This window comes from Molossus molossus, unplaced genomic scaffold, assembly GCF_014108415.1.
Source record: "Molossus molossus isolate mMolMol1 unplaced genomic scaffold, mMolMol1.p scaffold_m16_p_1, whole genome shotgun sequence".
NCBI lineage: Eukaryota > Metazoa > Chordata > Mammalia > Chiroptera > Molossidae > Molossus > Molossus molossus.
The window spans coordinates 138,733,087-138,757,259 of NW_023425344.1; the positions used below are offsets into that span (position 1 = coordinate 138,733,087).

General features: G+C 35.3%; 1 protein-coding gene across 2 annotated transcripts in view; it reads right to left on the reverse strand.

Annotated features, from left to right (window-relative positions):
• Positions 1 to 24,173, reverse strand: part of MDGA2 (MAM domain containing glycosylphosphatidylinositol anchor 2) — a 925,908-nt gene that overhangs the window by 235,288 nt on the left and 666,447 nt on the right. For both annotated transcript variants that reach the window (XM_036269191.1, XM_036269200.1), the window contains one exon: positions 8,696 to 8,989. In XM_036269191.1, the coding sequence (XP_036125084.1) occupies positions 8,696 to 8,989 (294 nt within the window). The remainder of the gene's footprint in view (positions 1 to 8,695; positions 8,990 to 24,173) is intronic.

The window sequence follows — 24,173 nt, forward strand, 5'->3', positions numbered from 1 at the left end:
ACTGTGGGCTCCCGGCCCCCTCTTGCGTCTCTGCAAACCTACCAGGATTGAGTCAGTGTCCCCGGTTATGTGGTCCTCCTATATGCTTTTCGGCTGCCTTTTCCTGAAGATTTGTCTTTATTTTTGTTGTAATTCCAGTTTGGTCCTGGGAGGTGGTCTGTGTAGCTTCCATTCACTCCGCTGCCATTTTCCAGCACGGTTCTCTCTGTGTGATCTTGGTTCCAGCGGAGAATACCTTCTGTGGGCAGAGAAACCTGACCTGGGTTGCCTAGTGTTTTCGCGGGCGCCGCCAATCCCTACACAGGAGTGCCCAGTCACGCCGGCCAGAGATCCGGCCAACTGGTGGACCTGTTGCTCTCCATTCCAGTGGCAAGTCAGGTGCCGGGCAACTGGTCCATCTGTGGACCAGGCAACCAGCGGCCCAGGCCTCAGTTGACGGCATGGTCACGCGTCACCCGCACGTTGTCTGTGTTGGGTGCCTCACTCGCCTGACCACAGTTCTGCTGGTGGACCCGGAAGTGGGCAGGAGAGAGGCACACACTCACACACACTCACTCACTCACACACAGACACACACACACACACACACACACACCTCCACACCTCCCTCTAAGATAGAATTTTATATAAACAATGCCTGTAAATAAATTTGACATTCTGATAGATGTGTATATCATGCTGGAGAGAGAGAAAGTCAAGTGTTTCTTTCCCAACAGTGGCCTTTGATTTCTTACTTCTTGATTGCTGTCATCAAGCACTAACTGAAATTCTTTTATGACATCCAATTTCTTACATTGTTATCGAACTTCTGAATGGCATTTGTTTCCCTAGCCACAGAACCACATCTTCTGCATATTTTATATTTTCCTCTGCACTTAGCATTCTATTGGTGGTATATTAAAAATAAATTGATAAAATCATAGGCATGTCCATGGGATATGTTACTTACTGTAAACCTCAACATGTGATTTATTTTAATAGTTTATTATTACATTTTATTTTCATGGGAGAAGATGACTGTATTCAGAAAATGCTTAAATTCCACATTTGAGAAGAATTCATTTAGTTTCTGATAAGAGACAAGTTCCTTTTTAATTAAGAAAGGTGGAAAGGCACATAATTTTCATATTTTTAATATAATTTTTATATTAATATGTGTTTATGTTTACCTCTGTTAGAGAATATTTTTCCATAAAGAAAGGAAAGGAGGGAGGATGTTAGGAAGACAGGCAGCATACATTTTTTCATTCAAAATAGATTTAATTTAATCATATATCTAAAGGTTTTCAAGGGGAAAATATTTTTTCAATATTATGGGAAAGCTATATCCACTTGAATTTATTTCTGTACAACTGGAGTGGGTAGGAGTACTTAGATGACAACATTAATAAACACAATATGTGGCTGGGTTAAGTTGTCAATTCTTTTTTAATCCTCTCCTGAAGCTATTTTTCCATTGATTTTTTTTTTTTCAGATAAAGTGGAAAGGAAGGAGTGTGTGTGTGTGTGTGTGTGTGTGTGTGAGAGAGAGAGAGAGAGAGAGAGAGAGAGATAGAGAGAGAACATCGATGTGAGAGAGACACAGCCCGACTCTGATCGGGGCCCAGGACTGAACCTGCAACCAAGATATCTGTCCTTGACTGGGAATCAAACCTGTGACTCTTTGGTCAGCAGGCCAACACTCCAGCCTCTGAGCCAAAGTGGCCAGGGCAAGTTGTCAATTCTTTTAATCATTCTGTTCAAACTGGCCCTATCCCACTTCTTTGCATAGATGTTGAAAATAAAACTTTAAATGAATAAATGAATACTTTTTCCCCCCCTAAAATATTAAACTATGGTTGTATCTGCATTACAACAACAGAGATAGAACCAGGAAAAAAATACATACATTTTCTTTACATGATCCATATACTTGAGAAAATTATCTTCTTTCCAGGCAATCTGTGCTCAATTGCTCAATAATGATGTCCTGTGTTCTACATAGAGAAGGTCTTAAGAAAGAAAGACTTTGTTTCTTTGACAGTTTCCTTAGATGGTTATCTACCCCGCTCTCTTCTCTGGAAGAATGAGAAATAAAAGAGCAAGAAGATTGCCCAGGATGGTAGGAGACGTTCAGCTAAGTTAAATTCATCCTAAAATTTTTCTACAAAATAGCAAATCTACTTGGGAAGTTCAATTTTCAAATATTTAGAAGTAATATAAAAGTAAAATGTTTAAACAGATCTGTTTTTGAGAGACTCCATTACACTTCCTCATTAAATCTGCTGGGAAATCAGGTAAGACATTTATATGGCAAATTGACTTGAAATAACATTTCTAGAGTTTATTTTTTTCTAATTTATTTATTTTTATTTTTTGTTCAGATAGAGCGGGAGGGAGAGAGAGGAAGAAAGAGAAAGGAACACATCGATTGGCTGCCACCTGCATGACCCAATCAGGGCCAGGGGCAAATATCAACCGAGGCAGGTGCCTTTAGCAGAAACCAAACCCAGGTCTCTCTGGACCGCAGGCTAACGCTCTAACTGCTGAGCCAAACCGGCCAGGGCTAGAGTTTATTTTATAAAATTTATAGTATACTGTACACCATATTGTAAGAATATTATTTACTTTTTTAAGAAAATATCTTAACTGCCCTGGCTGGTTTGGCTCAGCGGTTAGAGCATTGGCCGGCAAACCAGAGAGGCCTGGGTTCAGTTCCCGTGAGGGGCGTGTACCGCGTTGCAGTTTGTCCCTGGCCCCGGTTGGGGTCGTGTGGGTGGTGACCAGTCGATGTGTGTCTCTCTTGCATTGATGTTTCTCTCTCTCTCTTCCTCCCTCTCTCCCTCCTGCTCTATCTGAAGATAAATGTAAAAAGTGTCCTCGGATGAGGATTAAAAAAATTGTTCTGCAGCAAGAAAATGAAATTATGAATTTCTTACCAAGTACAGCTTTAACTCTAAGCTTTTCTCAGTGCAGAGACCGTCACAATGGGTCAGTGAATTGAGAATCTATCAATCTGACAAGCGTTGTAGTGCTAGAAATGTAAGAGTAGCTTTGGCTCACAAAGAGATTAAATCATAGTAGGAAAGGATCAATAATCTTTAGGGAAAAAAACCAGTGAAATAAGGTATAGGAGTATGATTTGCAAGTAAGAAGATGGATTCTTCATATTAAAATGTAGCTGAACTTATATATTAAAATGATAACTTCCATTTGTGCTATACAGTAAACAGAGATCTAGTTACTTTGCAAATTCATTTTACATAAATACTACTTGAAAAATGGGAAACATTTATCTTTTGGATACAGGAAAACTAAAGCTTAGAGATATTAAGATATTTGTCAAAAGCCATATATATAGTGATAAATTAATTAAACAAGGAGGCCATTTAACTGAGGTGGCTCTAATGCTGTGGCAGCCTATCTAAGCAAACCAAAATCTAGACCTGTGAATGCCTCAAAATTAAAACCTAGGACACGCAATCATCAAGAGCCACCGAGGCTTTAAACTACAGCCGATTCATAATCTCCTTCCTTTGCTTCTGCCTTCTCTCTATAAGAATCTCCCCCGGAGCTCCTATGGGTAGAGCGCTCCTAACCATTTACAATTTGGCACTGCTGATTAGAAAGGATTTTTGCTCAAATAAACTCTTAACAATTTTAATATACCTTAGTTTATCTTTTAGCAATAGTAACAAGTAATAAAAGCTAGGATTCTCTGGGTCAAACAATATTCTTTAAATGAATACTGTCTTCAAAGTTATCCTGATAGATGCAGTGACTATATAGCAGCAATGCGATCATTAGCATTTTACATTGAAAATAATGTTGAATTTACCATTTATGTTTCTGATTTAGTCTTTTGAATAACCTCAAAGATAAGTTTTCTAATTTTGAGGGTGAATTTATGGCATGGGTGTAAATAAATTCTGTCAGAATCCAGTCATTTTGATGAAAAAGGTAGATCCAATTAGATAAAAGCTTGGTGTGAAATTATACAATCATTAGAAGTATTTGTTGTGTTGCTTAAATGAACTCTATAGATAAAATTACAAGAGAATTTTGAGGAAGGCAACAGTGAAGTAATAACTGATTTTGAAAGAAATGTATCATCTAACATGTATATTCAAAATGAAATTTTACTCCGAAGTTCTAAAATGTTTTTCTCTATTTTTTAATTAATTTTTGTTACAGCTGTTTTTCCTTTCCCCCCATTGACATCCTCCTCCCGTTCCCGCCCCCACCTCCCAGCTTTGTTGTCTATGTCCATTGGTTGTGCATACATGCATACAAGTTCTGTGGTTTATCTCTTCCCTCGTCCAGTCCCTTCTCTGAAGTTTGTCAGTCTGAATCTGCTGTGCAGACTAAACACCAGCGTCCATAGGACTATCAAGGAGGACCCTTCTCAGTCACCAAGAGGTTTTCTAAAAAGGTGGGACATAGCCATGGCTTAAAAATTGAAATGCAGTTGAAGAATTGTTGGGATCAGGAGATGGAGGGATAGGAACTTGGCTAAAGAGGCAAAACCCAATTACCCTGATTATGAGGCTGAGAAGAGATGGGTTGAATTACTACGGAGAATAGAAAATACATTTGTATAAATAGGACCTTCCAGGCTACTGAGCTGAAAGCCATTTTATTGTTCTACTAATAGGTAAAAATTCTCGTCTAATCACTTAAAAATTTCTTTAGATAGCCTTTAATGTCTTTTTGTGTGAATATTACACATTGTTCCCTTGTTTTCTCTTTTATTATTAGTTACTGTCTCTTTTTAAACTTTTGATTAATCTCTAGTCACACTGATATTTTTAGAGCAATTTTGCCTTTTAATTTTTTTAATCCTAACCTGAGGAATCCTCACCTGAGGACATTTTTGCATTTATCTTCAGAAAGAACAGGAGGGAGAGAGGGATGAAGAGGGAGAGAGAGGAACATCGGCGTGAGAAAGACACATCGACTGGTTGCCACCTATATGACCCCAACCAGGGTGGGTACAAACTGCAACCGATGTACATGCCCTTAGCGGGAACCTAACCTAGGACTCTGTGGTCTGCAGGTCAACACTCTAACCACTGAGCCAAACCAGCCAGGGCAGCAGTTTTGCTTCAAAAAAAAAAAAAATCCAACATGCATTTATACTTACTCAATATAGTACAGTCATGCTATATATCTAGACACTACAGAAAATTACTCAGTAATCTGTCCAAAAATAATTATCATATAGCCCTGGCCGGTTTGGCTCAGCGGTTAGAGTATTGGCCTGCGGTATGGAGAGACCTGTGTTCAGTTCCTGCTAAGGGCACGTACCTCGGTTGCAGTTTGTCCCCCCGCCCTGGTTGGGTCGTGTGGGTGGCAACCACTCGATGTGTCCCTTTCACGTCGATGTTTCTCCCTCTCTCTCTCTTCCTCTCTCTCCCTCTTAATCTATCTGAACAAAAAACAAAAAAATGTCCTCAGGTGAGGATTAAAAAATAATAATAATAATGAACATATATGTTATCATAACTCCCAATCTGTTTTTAATCTCTTTTAATTACTTTTTTTATAAGGTGCATTATATTCTGCTTTGGTTGAATAGTCATTTTGAATGAAAGAAATTAACTATTTTTCAAAATATTATATATGCAATTTCTTATTCTGGTCCAAATCATGTGTGAAAACTGGCGATTGTATAAGTTGAAAATATTATACACTAAATCTTCTTTGTACAAGTGAGCAATGTGCACAAGAATTTAATCATTTAAATGATTTCATTTTGATGTTTAAGCTTCTCTGAAGAGGATATAAGGTGGTGTAAAATACCTCTAGGTTTGTTTTACTTGTTAAATCACTCTCTATACATTTTAAGAGGAGGCAAATTAATTGAAGAAAAAAAATAATTTTAACAGTTTTAATAAAATGATTGCTTTATAATTTTAATACAACACTAGCTAAGAACAAATCTCATTATGAGAGTTTGAACATTAAGCTAAATGGACCATTCCATTATTTATATAATATCAAAATATATATTAGGATTCAGATTTTTTTTCCTACATTAAATGAACTAGATTTTGTCATTGTCTATTGATATCATTCAATTATGTACCTGTGACACTAGGGACAATTGTGCCAGTATTTATCTTCATCCACTATTGAACTTTAAAATCTTGAGCTGAGCCCTGGCCAGTTTGGCTCAGTGGTTAGAGCGTCGGCCTGCGGTCCGGAGAGACCCGGGTTCGGTTCCCGCTAAGGGCACGTACTTCGGTTGCAGTTTGTCCCCGGCCCTGGTTGGTCGTGCGGGTGGCAGCCACTCGATGTGTCCCTTCACGTCGATGTTTCTCACTCTCTCTCCCTTCCTCTCTGTCCCTCCCACTCTGTCTGTACAAAAAATGGAAAAATATCCTCGGGTGAGGATAAAAAAAAAAAAAAAAAAATCTTGAGCTGAAGTCAACACTTTTTATGGGACTTAATAAGAGTAAAAAAAAAAAAAAAGAAATTTAACTCACCAATAGAATTTTGGACATCTGTATATTCTGTGGCGATTAGAAATTCTGGTTCTTGAACCTCTAATTATAAATCCCCTCGAGCCACTGGGCTCCCCAGCACTGGGTTCCAGTGCTTCCCCAGAGAGGGGTGAGCAGAGTGAAGATGAACTGCCCTAATAGCTCTAGGAACACTGAAGGTTTGTGCGTACCTCTGGAGGAAGCACAAAATCCTGTGGTTATCAAGAATGAAACACCAATCAGAAAGAATATATGTACCCCCATGTTCATAGCAGCACTGTTTACAATAGCTAAGATCTGGAAACAGCCCAAGTGTCCATCAGTAGGCGAATGGATAAGAAAGCTGTGGTACATATACACAATGGAGTACTATCTAGCTGTAGGAAAGAAAGATCTCTTATCCTTTGAGACGACATGGAGGGACCTGGGAAGTATTATCCTAAGTGAAACAAGCAAGCAGAAAAAGACAAATACCACATGATCTCACTTATATATGGAATATAATGAATATAACAGTCTGAGAAATAGGGTAGACCCAGAAACACGGAAGTAGGGTACAGACTGACAACCCTCAGAAAAAGGGGTGGTGGGGGGTGGGAAGAGATAAACCACAGAACTTATATGCATGTATGCATAACCAATGGACATGGACAACAAAGCCAGGAACGGGGTGGGGGGGGATGGGGAGGAGAGTGTCAGTGCAGTAAAAAAGGAGAAACATCTTTAACAAAAATAAAATTAAAAAAAAAATTAAAAGAATGAAATTTTCCAAATTCTATCAGCTTCCTCTGTCGTCAATTTCAGGATGTGACTTATTTTTAGATAATTGAGAAGAGGTTTCTCTTTTATAATTCTTTTTCTTTCTTAAATCTGTTGTCACATGAACCTCCTACCCATGAGTTTATTGCTAGTCAGTGAGGGAAAAGTGATACTGAATTGCTAAATGAAACATGCCATCTAAAAGCTGCATTATTTGGGGGAGGGGGGACAAAAAACTAGTAATCATTGGAAATCAGCCAAGGTACCTGACAAATAACAGTTTGCATATTTTTAGCTGTTTCTATAAAATAGGGACACTTGCCCGCCACTCACCTACTCATACATAAATGCATTTGCTGTAATCAGTTCCAAACATATCCTTTCATATCTCAATTATTCTTTTCAATTTAAATTTCATTAATTCAATCTGTCAATGTCCTCATGTCTAAATATAAAAATAGACATTTTTGGACTAAATCTGGTTTTCCACTTTCAGAGTTACAGAAGAACCTCAGAAAGAAAACAACACTGTTATTTGCTGAACTGTATAGTTTCACCTCCTACATTATTTTCTTGAAGATTTTGCCACCGTGTATTTAACAAAAAGGACATTAGTTAAAATGTCCAGCAGCACTACTGCAGTCTTCACAGACTGTGTTCAGTTTGCTTTTTCTCTTTCAGCAAAATCCACACCACCTGCCAACTAAATTATCAGGGAAATCCTCTGAGAATCCAACACTTGTTGGACATTGTTAAACTTAAATTTATGAATCTTTAATACTAAAAGCAAATACAAAGCACACAGTGTCTATAATATTTTTGTTAGAACTATAACAGTGATTTCAATGAAAATAGTTTAAAATCTATCATTCGTCTCTCACAGTTAAACAATACCTGTTAAGAAAGTCAAGCAAAAATTCAGCACCAAATATCTGCCTGAATTATCTCAATACTACTAGATAATTATGCAATCTACTCTTACTACTTCAGATATGCAAACATAGCATTTCAATGATTAGGTCTCCACAATTTAAACAAAAGGATGCCTTGAAATAGTGAATAATTTGGGCAAAGGGCACACAATTGCCTGAGTAGAAACATGAACTGTGAAAACAAAAGAGAATTATAATTTGAATTAGCAATTACTTCTAGTCTTCACTTTACTACATATACACGGCCAGATTTTAACTATTGGGTTTATTGATTTGGGGGCATTAACCAACCATATAACACCATTATAATCAGCACACACACACACACACACACAAACACACACACAAATACAATTCTTGTCTATTAGCTTTGGTAATAGGCAGATTTAGGAGAAATTATAGTTTAAATTGGGTAGCAATTATGTAGAAATATTTTATCTTTATGCAATTCCAAAAATCATTTCATTTTACCAGGAGAATATTGTATCATTTCTTCCCTTGTCCCCCAATAGAAACACATAGAAAAAAAAAATTACTTACACTGTACAATGAGCTGCACCAAGGCTTCTCTTGACTTCACATTAAATCCGTTGTACTGGCTGGTCTGACATCTGTACATTCCCGACATTTCCCTAGATACATTCACAATCCTCAGTGTTCCATCATAGCTCTCCATCTGCATTGACCCATCAGGCATTGCCACTTCCTTATCCGCTCTAGACCACAGGATGATGGGTTTAGGTTTTCCAGTTACTTGACACTGCAGTTCTATTGTGTCTCCTTCTCTGGTGACCAAAGGTGATTTTTCCTGTGGAACAGTCAGATTGGGTGGAACTTGAAATGGGAAAAAGAAAATTTTTCAAGGTTAGTATAAACGGGTAAAGCACATTCAAACACAGAAAATCATAAGAAAACAATTTCTGCTGGTTGAAGATGTCTGATAATTCTGATGACAAAAATTATAAAGCCCTTTCCAATAGGTGGCAAATAACTCTCAGTTGAAATAATTCTGAATCGTTTTTATAGAACTTTCTTGAATGAGGTCTTCAAACACAAGCAAAATAAATAAAGCATTAAATTAGACTGTAAATGGTCAACATAAGAACAATCTTCTTAATGACTTGTCATTATCAGTCATTAACTGGGCCTTTAACATCTGCATTTCACAGAAGAGTGATCCTGCTCGCTGAGGATTGGGTCCAGCTTTCCAGTCTTCTGTTTCCTGTGCTGTCTCTCACCCACAGAGCCATAGAAAGGTAAGCAGCAATGTAGACGTAGCAGGCACAGTAAACACAAGTAGTAGGAAAGAGAAAAAGAAGAACCTTTGCTGTACAATCAGAAGTTTTGACTGGTTTAGAAACTGCTGCCAACTTGCTAAGGTTTAAGGTTTGCTTTGTCCCTTGGGGAGATGAGATGGAACAATGTCTGCAATGCCATACTCTGACAATCCACTGTATTCTTCTCCTTTGAATTTTAAATATCTTGGGGGATTTGAATTTCATATAATTTCACTTCAAGACATTTTGAGATCACTGTAAATAGTATGTAATAACGTTTCCACTATTACCGTAAAATTAATTTTAAAAAATATATTTTAAAAATATAAGAATTGTAATTTTTGAAGTTAAGCTAATTTCTGATTTTACTGAAGATGCTTATGAGAAAATTGGGTTGATTTTACTGGAGCTTACTTTACTGTGATAGGATCTATATATATATATATATATATATATATATATATATATATATGTTATGATTTAGGACACAACATGAACTAAGAGGAGGAAAGTACTACCTAATGAGTTTTCTTACAAATAAAATCACCTGTTCTATTGGAAGACTTTTATTGCTTATACGATGTATATAAATTCAAATGTATTTATATAATAGAACATCTATCAAAAAGTACAGACTAAATTAAATGTCAGAATAAAATAAACAGAAATATATGGATAATTCTATCCTTCTGATAATGTAATATGCTCCCTTTAGAAAGTAAGCATATGGATAAAAAGGCAAAGGTTTTACTCTCCCTTCTAGCATTACTGTGCTTCAATGCCCAGGAACAAAAATAAACAATTAATTTTTAAATTATCTTTCAATTAATGTTAAAATGTTTTTCATACATAGAAAAAAATAAATTCAAGTCTAAAGTGATATGAGAATTAATTATCTTGATATTTAAGTATCTCTGTGCATACTTTTTCATTTAATTCTTTCATTTACTTCTTATCTTAAAAGGTAGTTAAATAATGGAGATCAGAAAATATGGACCATTAAAATATTAACCATGACTTTCTTTAAATAGATATATACATTCTAAGAATTGCCATTAACAAAGCATATGCTTAAATATGGCTGCAATTTTTAAAACTATCTGATTAATAATTTGATTTAATAATTTATTCCTGTAAATGTAAACAATTAAATAATTTTGTTAATGTAGTCTTTTAAAAGTAAAAACACAAGAAAATGATGGAATTCTAAGCAGCATCTTCTAACAATAGGATCAAAAAGAAGTCTCAATATTTACTCACCCTGCATGACAAACTACAAAGAATAATTTACAATAACCTCAGCATTTAACATTACTTATGTTCCTACTATATGCTGGACACAGTTAGGGATTTTATATTTTAAATTAATGCCCTTGTTAATCCTAAGAATCAAATATTTAATATTAAAGTTTAACAAAGAAAAACATTGAAAATAAGAGAATATACATACTTTGAACAAAATTCAAACTGAGGCAAATTTATAACATGTGGACAATGCCGAAACCTGACCCCTGAGCAAGCTCCCGTAAAAAATGTTTGAAATGAATAATTTGAGTTGGCACTGGATTCCTGTTCACAACCAGCTTCTATGGACAAATTGGACTAATTGGACTAATTTTCCCTGCCCATCTCTTGATCACTAGCACAGGGACAACAGAAAAGGGAAGGCAGGAATGTGAGTGTGTAATTGACATATAATTTGCAAATTACCTAATTTATTATATATGTGTGTGTGTGTGTGTGTGTCTTTTATATATCTTCTATATGTATCTATCTATATTAGAATATTTCCCAAATATTAACCCAAACTGCTTTAAAGCTATATCAATCCAAATAATTATATAAATTTTGATGTCTATTTGAAATAAATGAAACAAAATGACAAATTAAGAGATTGTTTAATGTAGTGTTATTTGAAATCTTTCATCATCATTTCTTCCAAAAACAAGACATATGACCTTGCCCAAGTTTAGCCACTGTGGGTATTAATTTCTTCATTTTTGAAATTAAAAATTTTCACTTTATAAGCTCCAAGGTTATTAATGTGTGACTATGAGAACAAACAGTAAAAATTTAAGAAAGATATTCATATTTTTAAACAAGAAAACAAACTACTAAATAGTATGAACAGCTCTAACAACTATTAATAAGTAAAATCTGTTACTGAGCAGTGTAAACAGTGGTGTCACATTTTTACATAAAAAAGTCATATACTAATGAATGTTAACAGGGAGCTTTTTAAAGGGGAGAGAATATATGACTTGTCTTTATAATGTCAGCACTCAGCACCCTATTTTGCACATAATAGGAACTCAGTAAAGAAATTTTACAGCAAATGTACAAATAAAGGGAGCAAGCAGTTGGGCCTCGATTCAAAGAGGAAAGGAAACTTGTATGGGGGAAAATCTAGAGGAAAAGAAAGACCAGAAAACAATATTCCAAAACACTAACAGTGGCTCTCTCTGATTGTGGAATTATTTCATCTTTATAGTTCCTGTATTTTTCACTCTTACAATACGTACAATGCACATTAACTTATTATGAACGTATTACAAGCTTTGAGGAGCCCAAAGAAATTTAAAATGTTAACGCAACCTATCTTTCAATGGTCATCTGATGAAAACTTAATTTTTTAAACAACACAAATATATTGCTCTGGATACGGTGTTCTAGACACACAGTGTGAGCCATGCTCCTCTGGGATTGCTCACTCTTAACATTCCTCAGGTGGTTATGCAAACTAGTGAACCTCAGTGCACTTAACAAGCATGTTCTCCTATGTTCAGCATGCATTCCAGCACCCCCTGCCTGCCCCATGTGTTGAGATTCAGTTTAATGTTACCACTTTTGTGATAACGTTGCCTGCCCCTAGGCTGAGGTGGTGGCTAACCCTGTGTGGCCACCTATCACTGTACACCCATTTAACCTGCACCAGTGGCTTCGCCCTATACTTCTCGCATGTTTGTATCTCTCACCAGACAGCTTCTTAAAGACAGAGTGTCCTACTCTGTCTAAAGCCTGGTGCCTGATAAATAACAATAGAATGTAGTGATTGTGTAGTTAGTAACACATACAAGTAACAGAATCTCCTGCAAATATATTGATAGTGTAGGTTTCCGGTACAGTAGACCTTGAGGTGTGTGGGGATGTTTGTGAGAGTTAAGAGACTCAAAAGAGGGATCTTACAGTTTTCTTTTCTTTCTATTTTCATTTAAAGATTTGAATAAATAAATCATAATTAAAAAAAAAACAAAAGCAGAGAAAAGAGCCAATACAAGGGCAATGCAGTTAATGTTTTCATGTTTATTATACCTTTTCTTTGATTAAGTTTTTTTTTTTTTCAAATTTAACAGTTTTTTCTTAATGGCAGCAGTTTCTATGTTTCAAAAAGAAATATTTTCTTACAACAAGGTCAGAAAGATACTGACCTACCTATATTTTCTGAATTTTTTAGTTGATCTTATTTATTCTGTAGCTCAGATGTTTCAGAGGGTCTGGAATACAGTTGGTATTCAGTAAGTGTTTGTGGATAAATGGAAGAAATTAACAATTTTCAGCCTTACTTTTATCTCCGGTAAATTTTTAAAAAATTTATTGTACTAAATTTTAAAACTAAGCCTACTTTTTTTTGTTGTTTTTTGGAGAGGCGGGGATATAATTGCATTTTCCTGACAGGTATGACCAAATTTTACAGCTTCACTAACTAGTCCATCTTCTCTTCACTGATTTCCCCCTATTGGTTATCATACATCAACATTCCCCAGATACAGTCTATTTCTGGACTCCCTATTTTGTTCCATTGGTCATTACGTTTATCCCGGCATCGGTATTTCTCTCTCTTAACAGCTGTAGGCGTACAAACAGTACTGTATATGATAGGTTAAGTCACCAAACTTAATTATTGTTCTTCAACTTTCTTGATAATTCTTCAAATTTTATCCTCTATATAGTTTATTTTTTTCTTAACTTTTAAAAAAATTTGTATTTTTTGTTGAAAGTCGTACAGATGTCCCTTCTTTTTCTCCTGATTGACACCTTCCGCCTCGCTCCCCTCAACTCTCCTCCTTCACCACACTATTGTCTATGTCCATTGGTTGTTCATATATGCATATACATTCTTTGGTTTATCTCTTCCTTCCCCCTACCCATCTTTCCTCTGAGGTTTGTCAGTTGTTTCCTTTTCATGCCGCTGGATCTATTTTGTTCATTAGATTCCAAAATAACTGAGATCACATGGTATCTGTCTTTCTCCAACTGGCTTATTCCACTTAGCATAATTCTCCAGGTCCCTCCATGTCATCTCAAAGGGTAAGAGATCTTTCTTTTTTTACAGCTGCATAGTATTCCATTGTGCAAAGATTATGTCTCACAATGAAAACATCAAAGTAAGTAAAACATTTTGAAATGTCTGAATCTTGTGAGATTCACATTTGTTCATAATGTATTGGCTAGAAAAATGTCCCTCCTGATAAAAACACAGAGATACATCTTCTGACATATAGTCTATGCACTGACCTTACTTTCATTTTTCTTACCTCTAATGCTACTGTTGGAGATACTACAATCAGAGAAACTTGAAAAACATGTGACACCAAAAAGTTTATTATCCCAAACATAAAGAAACAGACAAATAATTTGGACAAACTATTTTCTGTCAACTATTCCATTGTATCACAGGCCATTAAGTAAAGCAAATATAGAAAATGAAAATGGTTTCATATCCTCATTGAGAAGGAAGCTTAGGAAATTTAATCTTTAGTCTCTACTAGGAAATGACTAGCTTATTTTTCTTACTCTAAAGAATGCAGGGAAGGCTAATTAATCTGAACTCTGAGAAAATATCAAGCTATCTGAAACAAAGACATCAGAACATGCTTATTATGGATTTATTGGTTTAAAATATGCAAATATTTATAGTGTATATTAGTAGTAGCTATTTAAACAAAGTATATATATTTTTAATATATGTTAATATAAAATCATAGTAGACTAAGTAATAAGTAGAATCGTCCCCAGAAGGAGAACCAGTCTCATATTTTCAAGGATCTCCTAATAAGTACAACACTGATTTAATTTACTTGAATTTTGAGAAATAGTTTATAATACATATGTATGTTCTAGAATAGAATGTATAATCTGTACTTGAAACATAAATGAATCTGACTTCAATAAAAAAAAAAAAAAAGAAGTGTATTTATGAAAAATTTCCCTAGAGGTCAGATTCAAGAATTCTCATGCTGACCAGATCTATAGATTTGAAGTGAGTTTCACTCCTGGTGACATACTGATTGAGAATCCAAGGTCAGCAATGTTCTTATTTCATACCACACAGTAGCAAAGGAAAAATGCTCTACCACACTTCAGTGCTTTCTCAGTGCCTGAGTCAGTAGTTCTCAGTCTCTTTTTTTTTTTGCTAATACTTTACATATTAGCTCTATAAGCATAAGACATGCACATGAATGTATTCAGAATTTCAGGTTTTGAAAAAGCACAAAAATTTACACAGAAGTTAAAAAATGGACAATTTATAATTGCAACAACTATCAGTGGCACGTAAGTAAAGACTTTTCTTAATGGACTAAGAGATAAGACATTAGTTAAGTGAAATTGTCAACATGCTTATTGTAACTTCACTCATATGTCTTCCATACACTATTGGAAATATTCTAATCATCATGCACCTCACAGATTATTCGAACACACCACTAAGATTGGGAATAATTGTGTTAATACATAAAACTTGTAGGAATGTGATACTCTGTGGCCACTGGGAAATATTCATAAGATAATATCTTCAATTTCAAAATAATTCCTATCCAAGTTTCCCAAATATTTTTGAACCAGTAAACATAACCAATATTTAAAAATAATTATATGTCTATTAAAATATAATAATAAAGTGTCCTTGATCACTATTCAAGGTGACAAAAGAAATCCAACTAGCTAAAATCTCCTCACTTACTGACTTGCTGTTATTTGTTTTCTTTTCGAAACCATGACCGGTAACAAACAATGTTTGATGAAAGACAACAACAGTCTACAGCTCATTTCTTGTTAAAATAATAAGGATTTCCTTGCCCAGCCAGTGTGGCTCAGGGGTTGAGCATGGACCCATGCAACAAGAGGTCACTGGCTCAATTCCTGGCCAGGGCACATGCCCAAGTTGTGGGCCAAATCCCCAGTCAGGGGCATGCAGCAGGCGGCCAGTCGATGTTCTCTCTCATTGATGTTTCTATCTCTGTCTCCTTTTCCCTTACTCTCTCTAAAATCTGTAGAGAAAAATTTTTTTTAAAAAAAGGACTCCCAGTGTTGTTATTTTAAAATATGCACATCTGCCCTGAACCATAGTTAATATAATAATATATTGCATTGTTGCATTTCCTTCTGCATTTTCTTCCCACTTAGAAATGAATGACTAAAATCTAATTCATGAATGTCTCTTTCTCCCTCTAAAAAAAGATCATATCACTTCTGAACAATTCTTTCTTAAAAATCCCATCATAATAACATTCAAATATCTTCAGTAGCTCCCCATTTTCCGGGACAGGTCCAAATCCCAGTGTTTGCTTTCCAGCTGACCTGCTGGCTGTGACTAAGGCACAGTGCCTCTGGAAACGCTCCCGATTCCATTTTGGAAGGTCTCTGGTCTGCTCAACACACTCAGCTCATTCGCAACTCCTCACCTCCCTCATTTCTGTCCAGGATGACTTTGTTCTCACAATGCCCATGCAATAATTCCCCACTTTTAAGACCCAACTTAAGTCTTCTGTTGCCTTATGTCTTCCTTGATTTCTGTATTATTTATTCATTGTCCAACTCTCTGAATTACAGCATATCTGATTTATTCTATATATGTCAAGATAAAATGTGCACTCACATATGTAGCTAAAATGTCTTGAGGTCAGCACGGGGTTTTATTTATTTCCTCAGTAGGTCCCATACCATGTGACATTTTAAGTATTTTAGAGGTGCTTAATAAATATTTGATTGGTGTATGAAGCATCAATCAAGGTTACTAAGCAATCAAAGTAAGAAAACTATTGATGAATAGTCACCTCTTGATTATCTAAGGCTTCATTATAAATTAGATGAATTTCGAGATCATTTTTCACACAACTTTTTTCTACTTTTAATTTTTATAAACCACAGAAAAATAGGTTCTTATAAAGTTAGCATTTCTACTAGATTTTAATTTGGTCACAGGAATGGTACAAGGAGGTAAAATATTAGAAATATTTGGAAATACTGAGAAATTTCCTTATGCTGTGGCTTTCTTCTATTAGCAGTAAAGAAAAGTCTACAACAGAATGGCCATGTGGACCCATATTCTAAGACTTATATTATTTATAGTCTTGTGGGTAAATCATATAGGAAACAGGCACTTATTTTAAAACCTGTCCTCACACCAGATGGTAAGCTTAATGTTTATGAACAAGCATAAATAGATCTCTTATTACACTCCTTACATAAAAACTGCCCTTTTTTTGCACTGGTACACTTTCATTTTTTTACTATTTCACCTATAATAAATCAGGAGATGCTAATAAAACAAGGTTGACAATGTTTTACAAACCTAGCAATAGAGCAGAAAGAAAACATGTTTTAAAAACAAACAGGAGGTTAAAATATCATGAAATTTGCCTTTGGGGAGACTAAGGGAAAATGGACATGCATACACACACATACACGACGCTTATTTTCTAAAGGCTTGTGAAAAATATGATTACAATGGTATTGTTAGTTATTTGAAACATATGGGGAGAGGCAGCATCCTGGAATGGAGCCACCGTGGAGGGCTCAGCCCTGGAGATGGAGGACGTGCAGCGCCATTCAATCAGGAAAACAAGTTTGGCAACCTCTCCGCTGCTCCAACTTCCCTCTCCCAGCAGGTGTTGCTATGGCACAAGAATAGTCCCTGAGGGTTTCAACACAACACAAAGTGTAAGATGAAAGAACAAAATAGAAAATCATTCCCTGAGTGGCATTCATATTTTCCCTGCTCCACAAGCTACAAAACACTAGTCCGAGCTTGCTGCCTCCTAAGCAGATAAGCGAATGGGACCTTAGGCTAAGGTTGTTTGTGTTGCATTGGGTTACATTTACTTTTCAACTGTCTTGAAATGTTATGATCTTCACACTGCTTTGTTTTCTAACTTGAGCTTATAATAATATTTTCTGGAATCATTAAAATAAATCTGTATCAGCAAGATAATTTTCTGCTAACTTCATTAAAAAGATATGAAGGTGTATTTTATTTTTTTCTGTTTTTGAACTCCCTTCCCTGACTTGTATATATTTCTCATGCACTAAAAGAGATAAATAAATGATGGTCACTGATTAAGTATTTTACATGTAGAAACATTTTGTTTGAAACAACTAAAATAAAGAAGAAAAAAGGAGCAAGATAGTTCTGCTTGCTATTGACTCAAATTCCATTAAAATTTTAGCAAGCTAGGAATCTGGACTATACCAAGATGGTAATAAAATGGAGGTATTACAAGAGTTAAAACATTAAATAAGAAGATAGGTGAATTAGTAAGATATTAATAGGTCATTGGATAAAGCGATGATCTATAACCATTTCTGAGGATAGGGGATCAATTCTTTGACCTTACTGTTAATCAAGTTCCACTTCATGTTTGGTATATGTTGCAGGGTAAAGTTGGAAAACAATAGTTATTTGTATATAAGCAATTGCTGAAGAATTTTAACTTTAAAAGCTGAGCATTGCTTCTTAAACAGAATAATATATAAACTAAAAATGATAGGCAAAAAATATTCCCATAGCTTAAAAGTTAGCTCAGAGATACCCAAATTTCTGCAGTTCTCATATTCTATAAGATATTTGTGTCTTTGCCTACTCACTCTAAAAATGCGGTGCCGTGATTGATCTGAACACATTTATATGTGTTATAAATGCACTATCTATCCCTTAAATTCATAGCAAACACTGAATGTAACAAAAGGACTGTATATGGGAAAATATATGCCCTATGCTATAGCATATACCAGTTCATTTTAACATATATTTTGAGCCCCTTCAATAGGCAAATGTGCTTAAAATTGGGGACAAGAGAGATAAGGTAGGGTATTCACTACCTTCAAAAATTTCACTATGCATTATGAAAACTGATGAATAGGGAGAATTCTTAGTAACTGCTCGTAATTATTAAGTCAGAGGGCTTTATTATTATTTATTTATTTATTTATTTATTTATTTATTTATTTGTGTTTTAAATATTGACTTTTTAGAGAGAGAGGAAGGGAGAGAGAAAAACATCGAAGTGAGAGAGAAACACCAATTGGCTGCCTCCTGCACACCCCCTACTGGGGATCAAGCCTGCAACCCAGCCGGGCATGTGTCCTGACTGGGAATTGAACTGGGACCTCTCAGTCCACGGGACAAAGCTCAATCCACTGAGCCACACTGGCCAGGTGAGGCCTTTTTAAATAGATATGGAGAGTTTGGAAAGGTTGTAAACGTAGAGGATTAGAAGTTAAACTTTGATTTAGGGCCCAACCTATTTACTAGCTGTGCAATCTTAGATTACTTTAATGTGTTTCCTCACCTTCCAGTAATAAAAAAAAATGTAAAGATAAAAAGGTACCATGCACATTAGAATGTGTTGTAAACTGTTTAATATTTTGAGTTGTGTAATATACTTGTAAAGAGCAAGGTTCAGGACTGGTGGCCTAGGTTATGATCCTAGCTCCACCACCTACCGGCTGTGTGACCCTGGGAAGTTATGCAACCTGTTTCTCTCACTTTACTCTAAGTGACATAACTGTGACTACCTCAGACTTTTTTTGGTAGTTTACAAACATCTTGAGCATAAGGTCTAGCATGTAGTAAACAATGTATGTGGCTTATGTTTTCCTATTAATAATCTTTATTAATATCTCAATAATTGTATTTTTTGTGAGGTATATATTTCCATTTTGAGGGCAAAAATTTGTTTTACTCGCACCTATAATGTCTCAGGGACTGAGCATGGGTACAAATAGGTTAAAGAAATATTTTATAAATAATATAAACATATTTACATATATAAATACATTTCATTGCAATTGTTGTCTTAGAGATACATATGCATTTCAGATGCGGAAACTATTTGAAGAATATTTTTTTGAAAGGACAGGGATGAACGTTTTTAATCTGAATAGTTCGGGGCATCCCCCAATGCCCTCTAAGGAAAGAGGCTGTAGATTTCTGCCGTTATAAATAATAATTGGATCAGTATATTTGGATGCTATCATAAAATGGCATCCAATATGGATATCCCAGCTCTCATTCTATTTCTATGCAGCAGCAAGGCTTGGGCACGCTAAACACATCTATTCCTTCTGCATGAGGATGACAAATGTCAGTGCTGTCCATTTTCACAAAGGTCAGGGTATTGCCATGAAAACCATGGATCAGTAAGTTAAAAGGAGCTGTCTGATCATGTTAATTATGTGATTGCTTTCTTGAAGATGAAAGGATTCCAAATGAAAAGAAGGATAAGCTATAAATTATATATCAAATGCATTATGATAGCATAGCAAAAGAGAAATGCTTTAAAGAAATCCACAATTTATTTTACTTTTTAGATCAACTAAAAAATGGTCACAGTGGTAAACTATTCAATGCAGAATAGCTAGAAAAATCAATTTACTTCTATAATAAAAAGGCCATTTGTCTTCTTGTACAATCTATGTACATTGTTAAGCCTCTTATAAATGATCACACTGGACAATGACTGTGGTTTACAGATTCCCTAATTACACCACTGATTGTGTATCACTGAATGTGCCTTAGCCTGTGGAAACAGACACCACCACCATTTTAATAAACATTTTGACATAAAATGAAGCTGCCTCTTTCATGCTTTGTCAAGAGCAAAATGAAACAACCAGTGAACACAATGTTCCATCAACAGATCAGGGGCACATGTTCTTTAGAGCAAATAAGGTTTAATTAACAGATTCATTAGTAGATAACTGGTCAATTAAAAAATAGGAGTAGGGTTTTCTTCTAACACATGAGGACTTTATTAACACAGATTCTACCAATGTGTGACCACATTTTATAATCCATTCTGCCAGTCTGTGGAAGTATAGAATGCTGTAATAAATATGGGCCTAATTTTAAAACCACATAAAAACTCATGTAATGTCATTGATCAGAATGATACATAACTCATTCTGAGCTAATTGTGACTGTGGATAGAGTTTGGTACTATTTTATTAATATGATTTTACACTGCATTTTATTCCTAAGCAAGGATATTTCTGTTGAAATGTCCACTAAATATATTTGGTTTCCAAGTATCATTTATACAGGCTCAGTAAAAGTGAACTGCTTATGTTTCAGCTATAGTGGACTGTAATTCATATTAAATGCATTTTAGACACAGACATTTGAACGGCTTGTCATGTTATCATTGCTGCTTCACATATTTAAATCACCAATCTACTTCATGTTGTGCACAGAACCTCTTTTTAAAGTGCAATGATATGCTTTTCCTTTCACAGCTTTGTAATCTACTCATTTTTCACTAGTAGAACACCTCTGAAATTTGGAAAATTCTGATATATTTAGCTGTAACCTACTCTGGAGTCTGCGTTCCCAGTTCTTCCCTTTCCCTGCTAATCACTGTCACGTCCCTTTTCTAAAGCGTTCACTCCTGATCTGAAGCTGCCCCTTAGGCTGACTTTTACCCAGTAGTCTTCCCAGGCTCCAATTCCTATGTCAAAGAGGTAAGAAGGCAGCCACAACAGCATTTGTGGTTCTGAGATGTGGGAAGAGATTAACCAAAGAACTTATGTGGGTATAAGCATAACCCGTGGACACAGACAACAGTGTGAGGGAGGCCTGGGGTGGGGTGGGGGGAGCAGGGTGGAGAGGGCCTAAGTGGGAAAAAAAGGGGAGATATCTGTAATACTTTCAACAATAAAGATAAAGTAAAAAAAAATAATAAGATGCTTAGCACAGGCCTAGTACTAATTGCATTACCTAAGTTATGTTCCCAAATGCCACTAATTGATGAATTGCAACTTAACTGGGTCCTGATCTGAATTTAGATACTATTTTAACAACTGCCCATTTATATCTGCTGATATAAATGGTTGTGTATGTTTTGTGGTATTTGGTTCAAGCCAGATCAGTTTGTTTTAGCCAGTTTTTTTCCCCTAGCAAAAGTGTTTTTGTTATTGAACATTTTTTTAAAATCCTCACCCGAGGATATTTTTCTATTTATTTTCAGATAGAGTGGGAGGGAGGGGTAGAGACAGAGAGAGAAACACCAATGTGAGAGAGACACACCGATTGGTTGCCTCCTGCACGAACCCTGCCAGGGCTGGACAAACAGCAACTGAGGTGCGTGCCTTTGACTGGAATCAAACCCATAACTCTGGTCTGTGGGCTGATACTCTAACTGCTGAGCCAAACCAGCCAGGCTATTACTGAACATTTTAAATAGGTATACATAATATATTTTTAGTCAGTGATATATTGAAATATCTTTACAGATTACTATTTCATCCAATCAGAAACAAAAAGGGCTACCTGGTCTTTGTTATGTACTCAAAGTCAATCAATATATTAGTGAAACATCTCAGAGAAGAATAATTTCATTTCAAATTCCTGGACTTCTGAAGGTATATTTTTCATCTTGGTGTCTGAGACCACTATTGTCCTAAATAACAGAAGTTACTATTTTACTTATCGCATTTAATTATTTTACTTATGCCTCAGCCTTTTAGATTTTGAATGCGTATAAAACAAATTCAGAGATTTGTAACTTTATATTTTAATTATAAATATTAAAATTTTAAAATTCTATGTGAACATAAGAAATTTGAATGATTGTGATATATTACATTAAATTTCTTTTAACTCTATGTGAACATGAGTAATTTGAATAATTGTTATACAGATAATATATATTCAGCCACATATATAATTCAAAAAGTATAAATAAAAGATAAATTGTCTCTCATTCTAATATCCAAATGGTTTTGTAATGTAATGTTTGATAGAAGCTATCAATGGAATCTAAGAACTTTGATTATGTCATAATTCACATGGATTTTATTCTTCAACCTTATCAAAAATATTTTTCCATAGTGTATTCTTAATCTTCTAATTCTTTACAGGTGATGTTATAGTTGTATGATCCTTGAATGCTTGAGTTACAGCTCAAAGCTGCAATTTATTCAAAATTAAGGATTGTAAGAAGGTGTTTTTATATATTCTTTTGTGCATACTCTATATTTCACAATTTAAAAAATTTACAATTATCTTTTGATAAAACTTTCTTTAAATGTAAAAAATAAATTACATTTCTCACAGATCTCCGGAGCCTGAGGTCTCATTACTTGCACTCATTCCATTGAGAGGTTGTGTTTTCTATAAAGAACCAGGGTTCTGCAGCCAGAATTGACCTATGTTCAACATCACTGCACTGCTTAGAAACCGTGAGGCCTGAAAGAGTTACTTGTGCTTTCTAGAGCTCAAGATTCTCATCTGTAAAATGGGTATAATCACAAAAGTACCTACTTCAAATGGTGTTCTGAGGATTCAATGACGTACTCATTGAAAAATGTTTAATCCAGCAACTGGAATATACTAAACAATTCAACAATCAAAAAACAAAACAAAGATTATGATTTTTAGTAAATAGGAATTCTATGTTATATGGTCTGCAATTTACTTTGAAACATTTGGGTGTGGTTACATATGTGTATTCACTATTTAAGCTGCAAGCTTGCAATTCAGTGCATTTCTAAGTTTTTGTTATGCTACTATAGAAGTTTTTAGTATTTCACCATAGACAATGTAATCTACATTTTTGTGCTGTAAATTTTAATGTATACTCTAGTATTACAAGTGCTATTTAAATTATGCAGCTCAAGATTATACCCCTCAGATGTGGTTAGGTAGCTTTTTTTTTTTTTTTCATCCTTACCCAAGGATATGCTTTTCATTTATTTTAGAAAGGGGAAGAGAGAGAAACCAGGGATCAAACTCTCAACCCACATATGTGTCCTGTCTTTCCGTGTATGGGTAATGCTCCAACAAACTGAGCCACCTGTCAAGGCTGCTTAGGTAGAATTTTAAAGACCCAAACCTTGGGTCCACTCTGCTTAGGAAGCTAGGATAAGTATTATTATATTGAGCTGCACTAGAAGATTTTTAACCCAGCATAATATTGGAAGTGGTTTTCTGGTTAATGAATACTGTTCAAACTATGTGCCTTCATTAGATTCGGGGAAGGCCTTGCCCCACTTTCGTGAGTGAGATATGGGACTGGCCAAAGGGACCTCACATCCTACAACTCTTTGAAGTATTGCTGTTGGAGTAGGAGAGAGTGTTCTGTCCGCCATCAAAAGAAAACATGGTTACAATTTAACCAAAAGGTTATGTGAATCCTTTTTAGAGTATTTTAACACCTGCTTACAGTGATAGTTTTCATGCAAGGCTCTTGTCAAAGGGTATAACTGAATATCGAAATCACCTGAGACAATAAAGGGACATGCCCATTTAATGTAAGATGATATAGCATGTTACAAGCTGGAAACTCTTATATTAGATTTGAAATGTGAGAATCTAAGCTTAAATTGAGATGTGGCTATTGGAAATAAACATTTACCTAAGTACCTCTTGCACGGCCCATTCCCCTTTCTATAAAATGAAAGGTACTGTACTAGGTGATCTGAAAGTGGCCTCAACTCTCATAAACTGCATCAATAATTAAGGC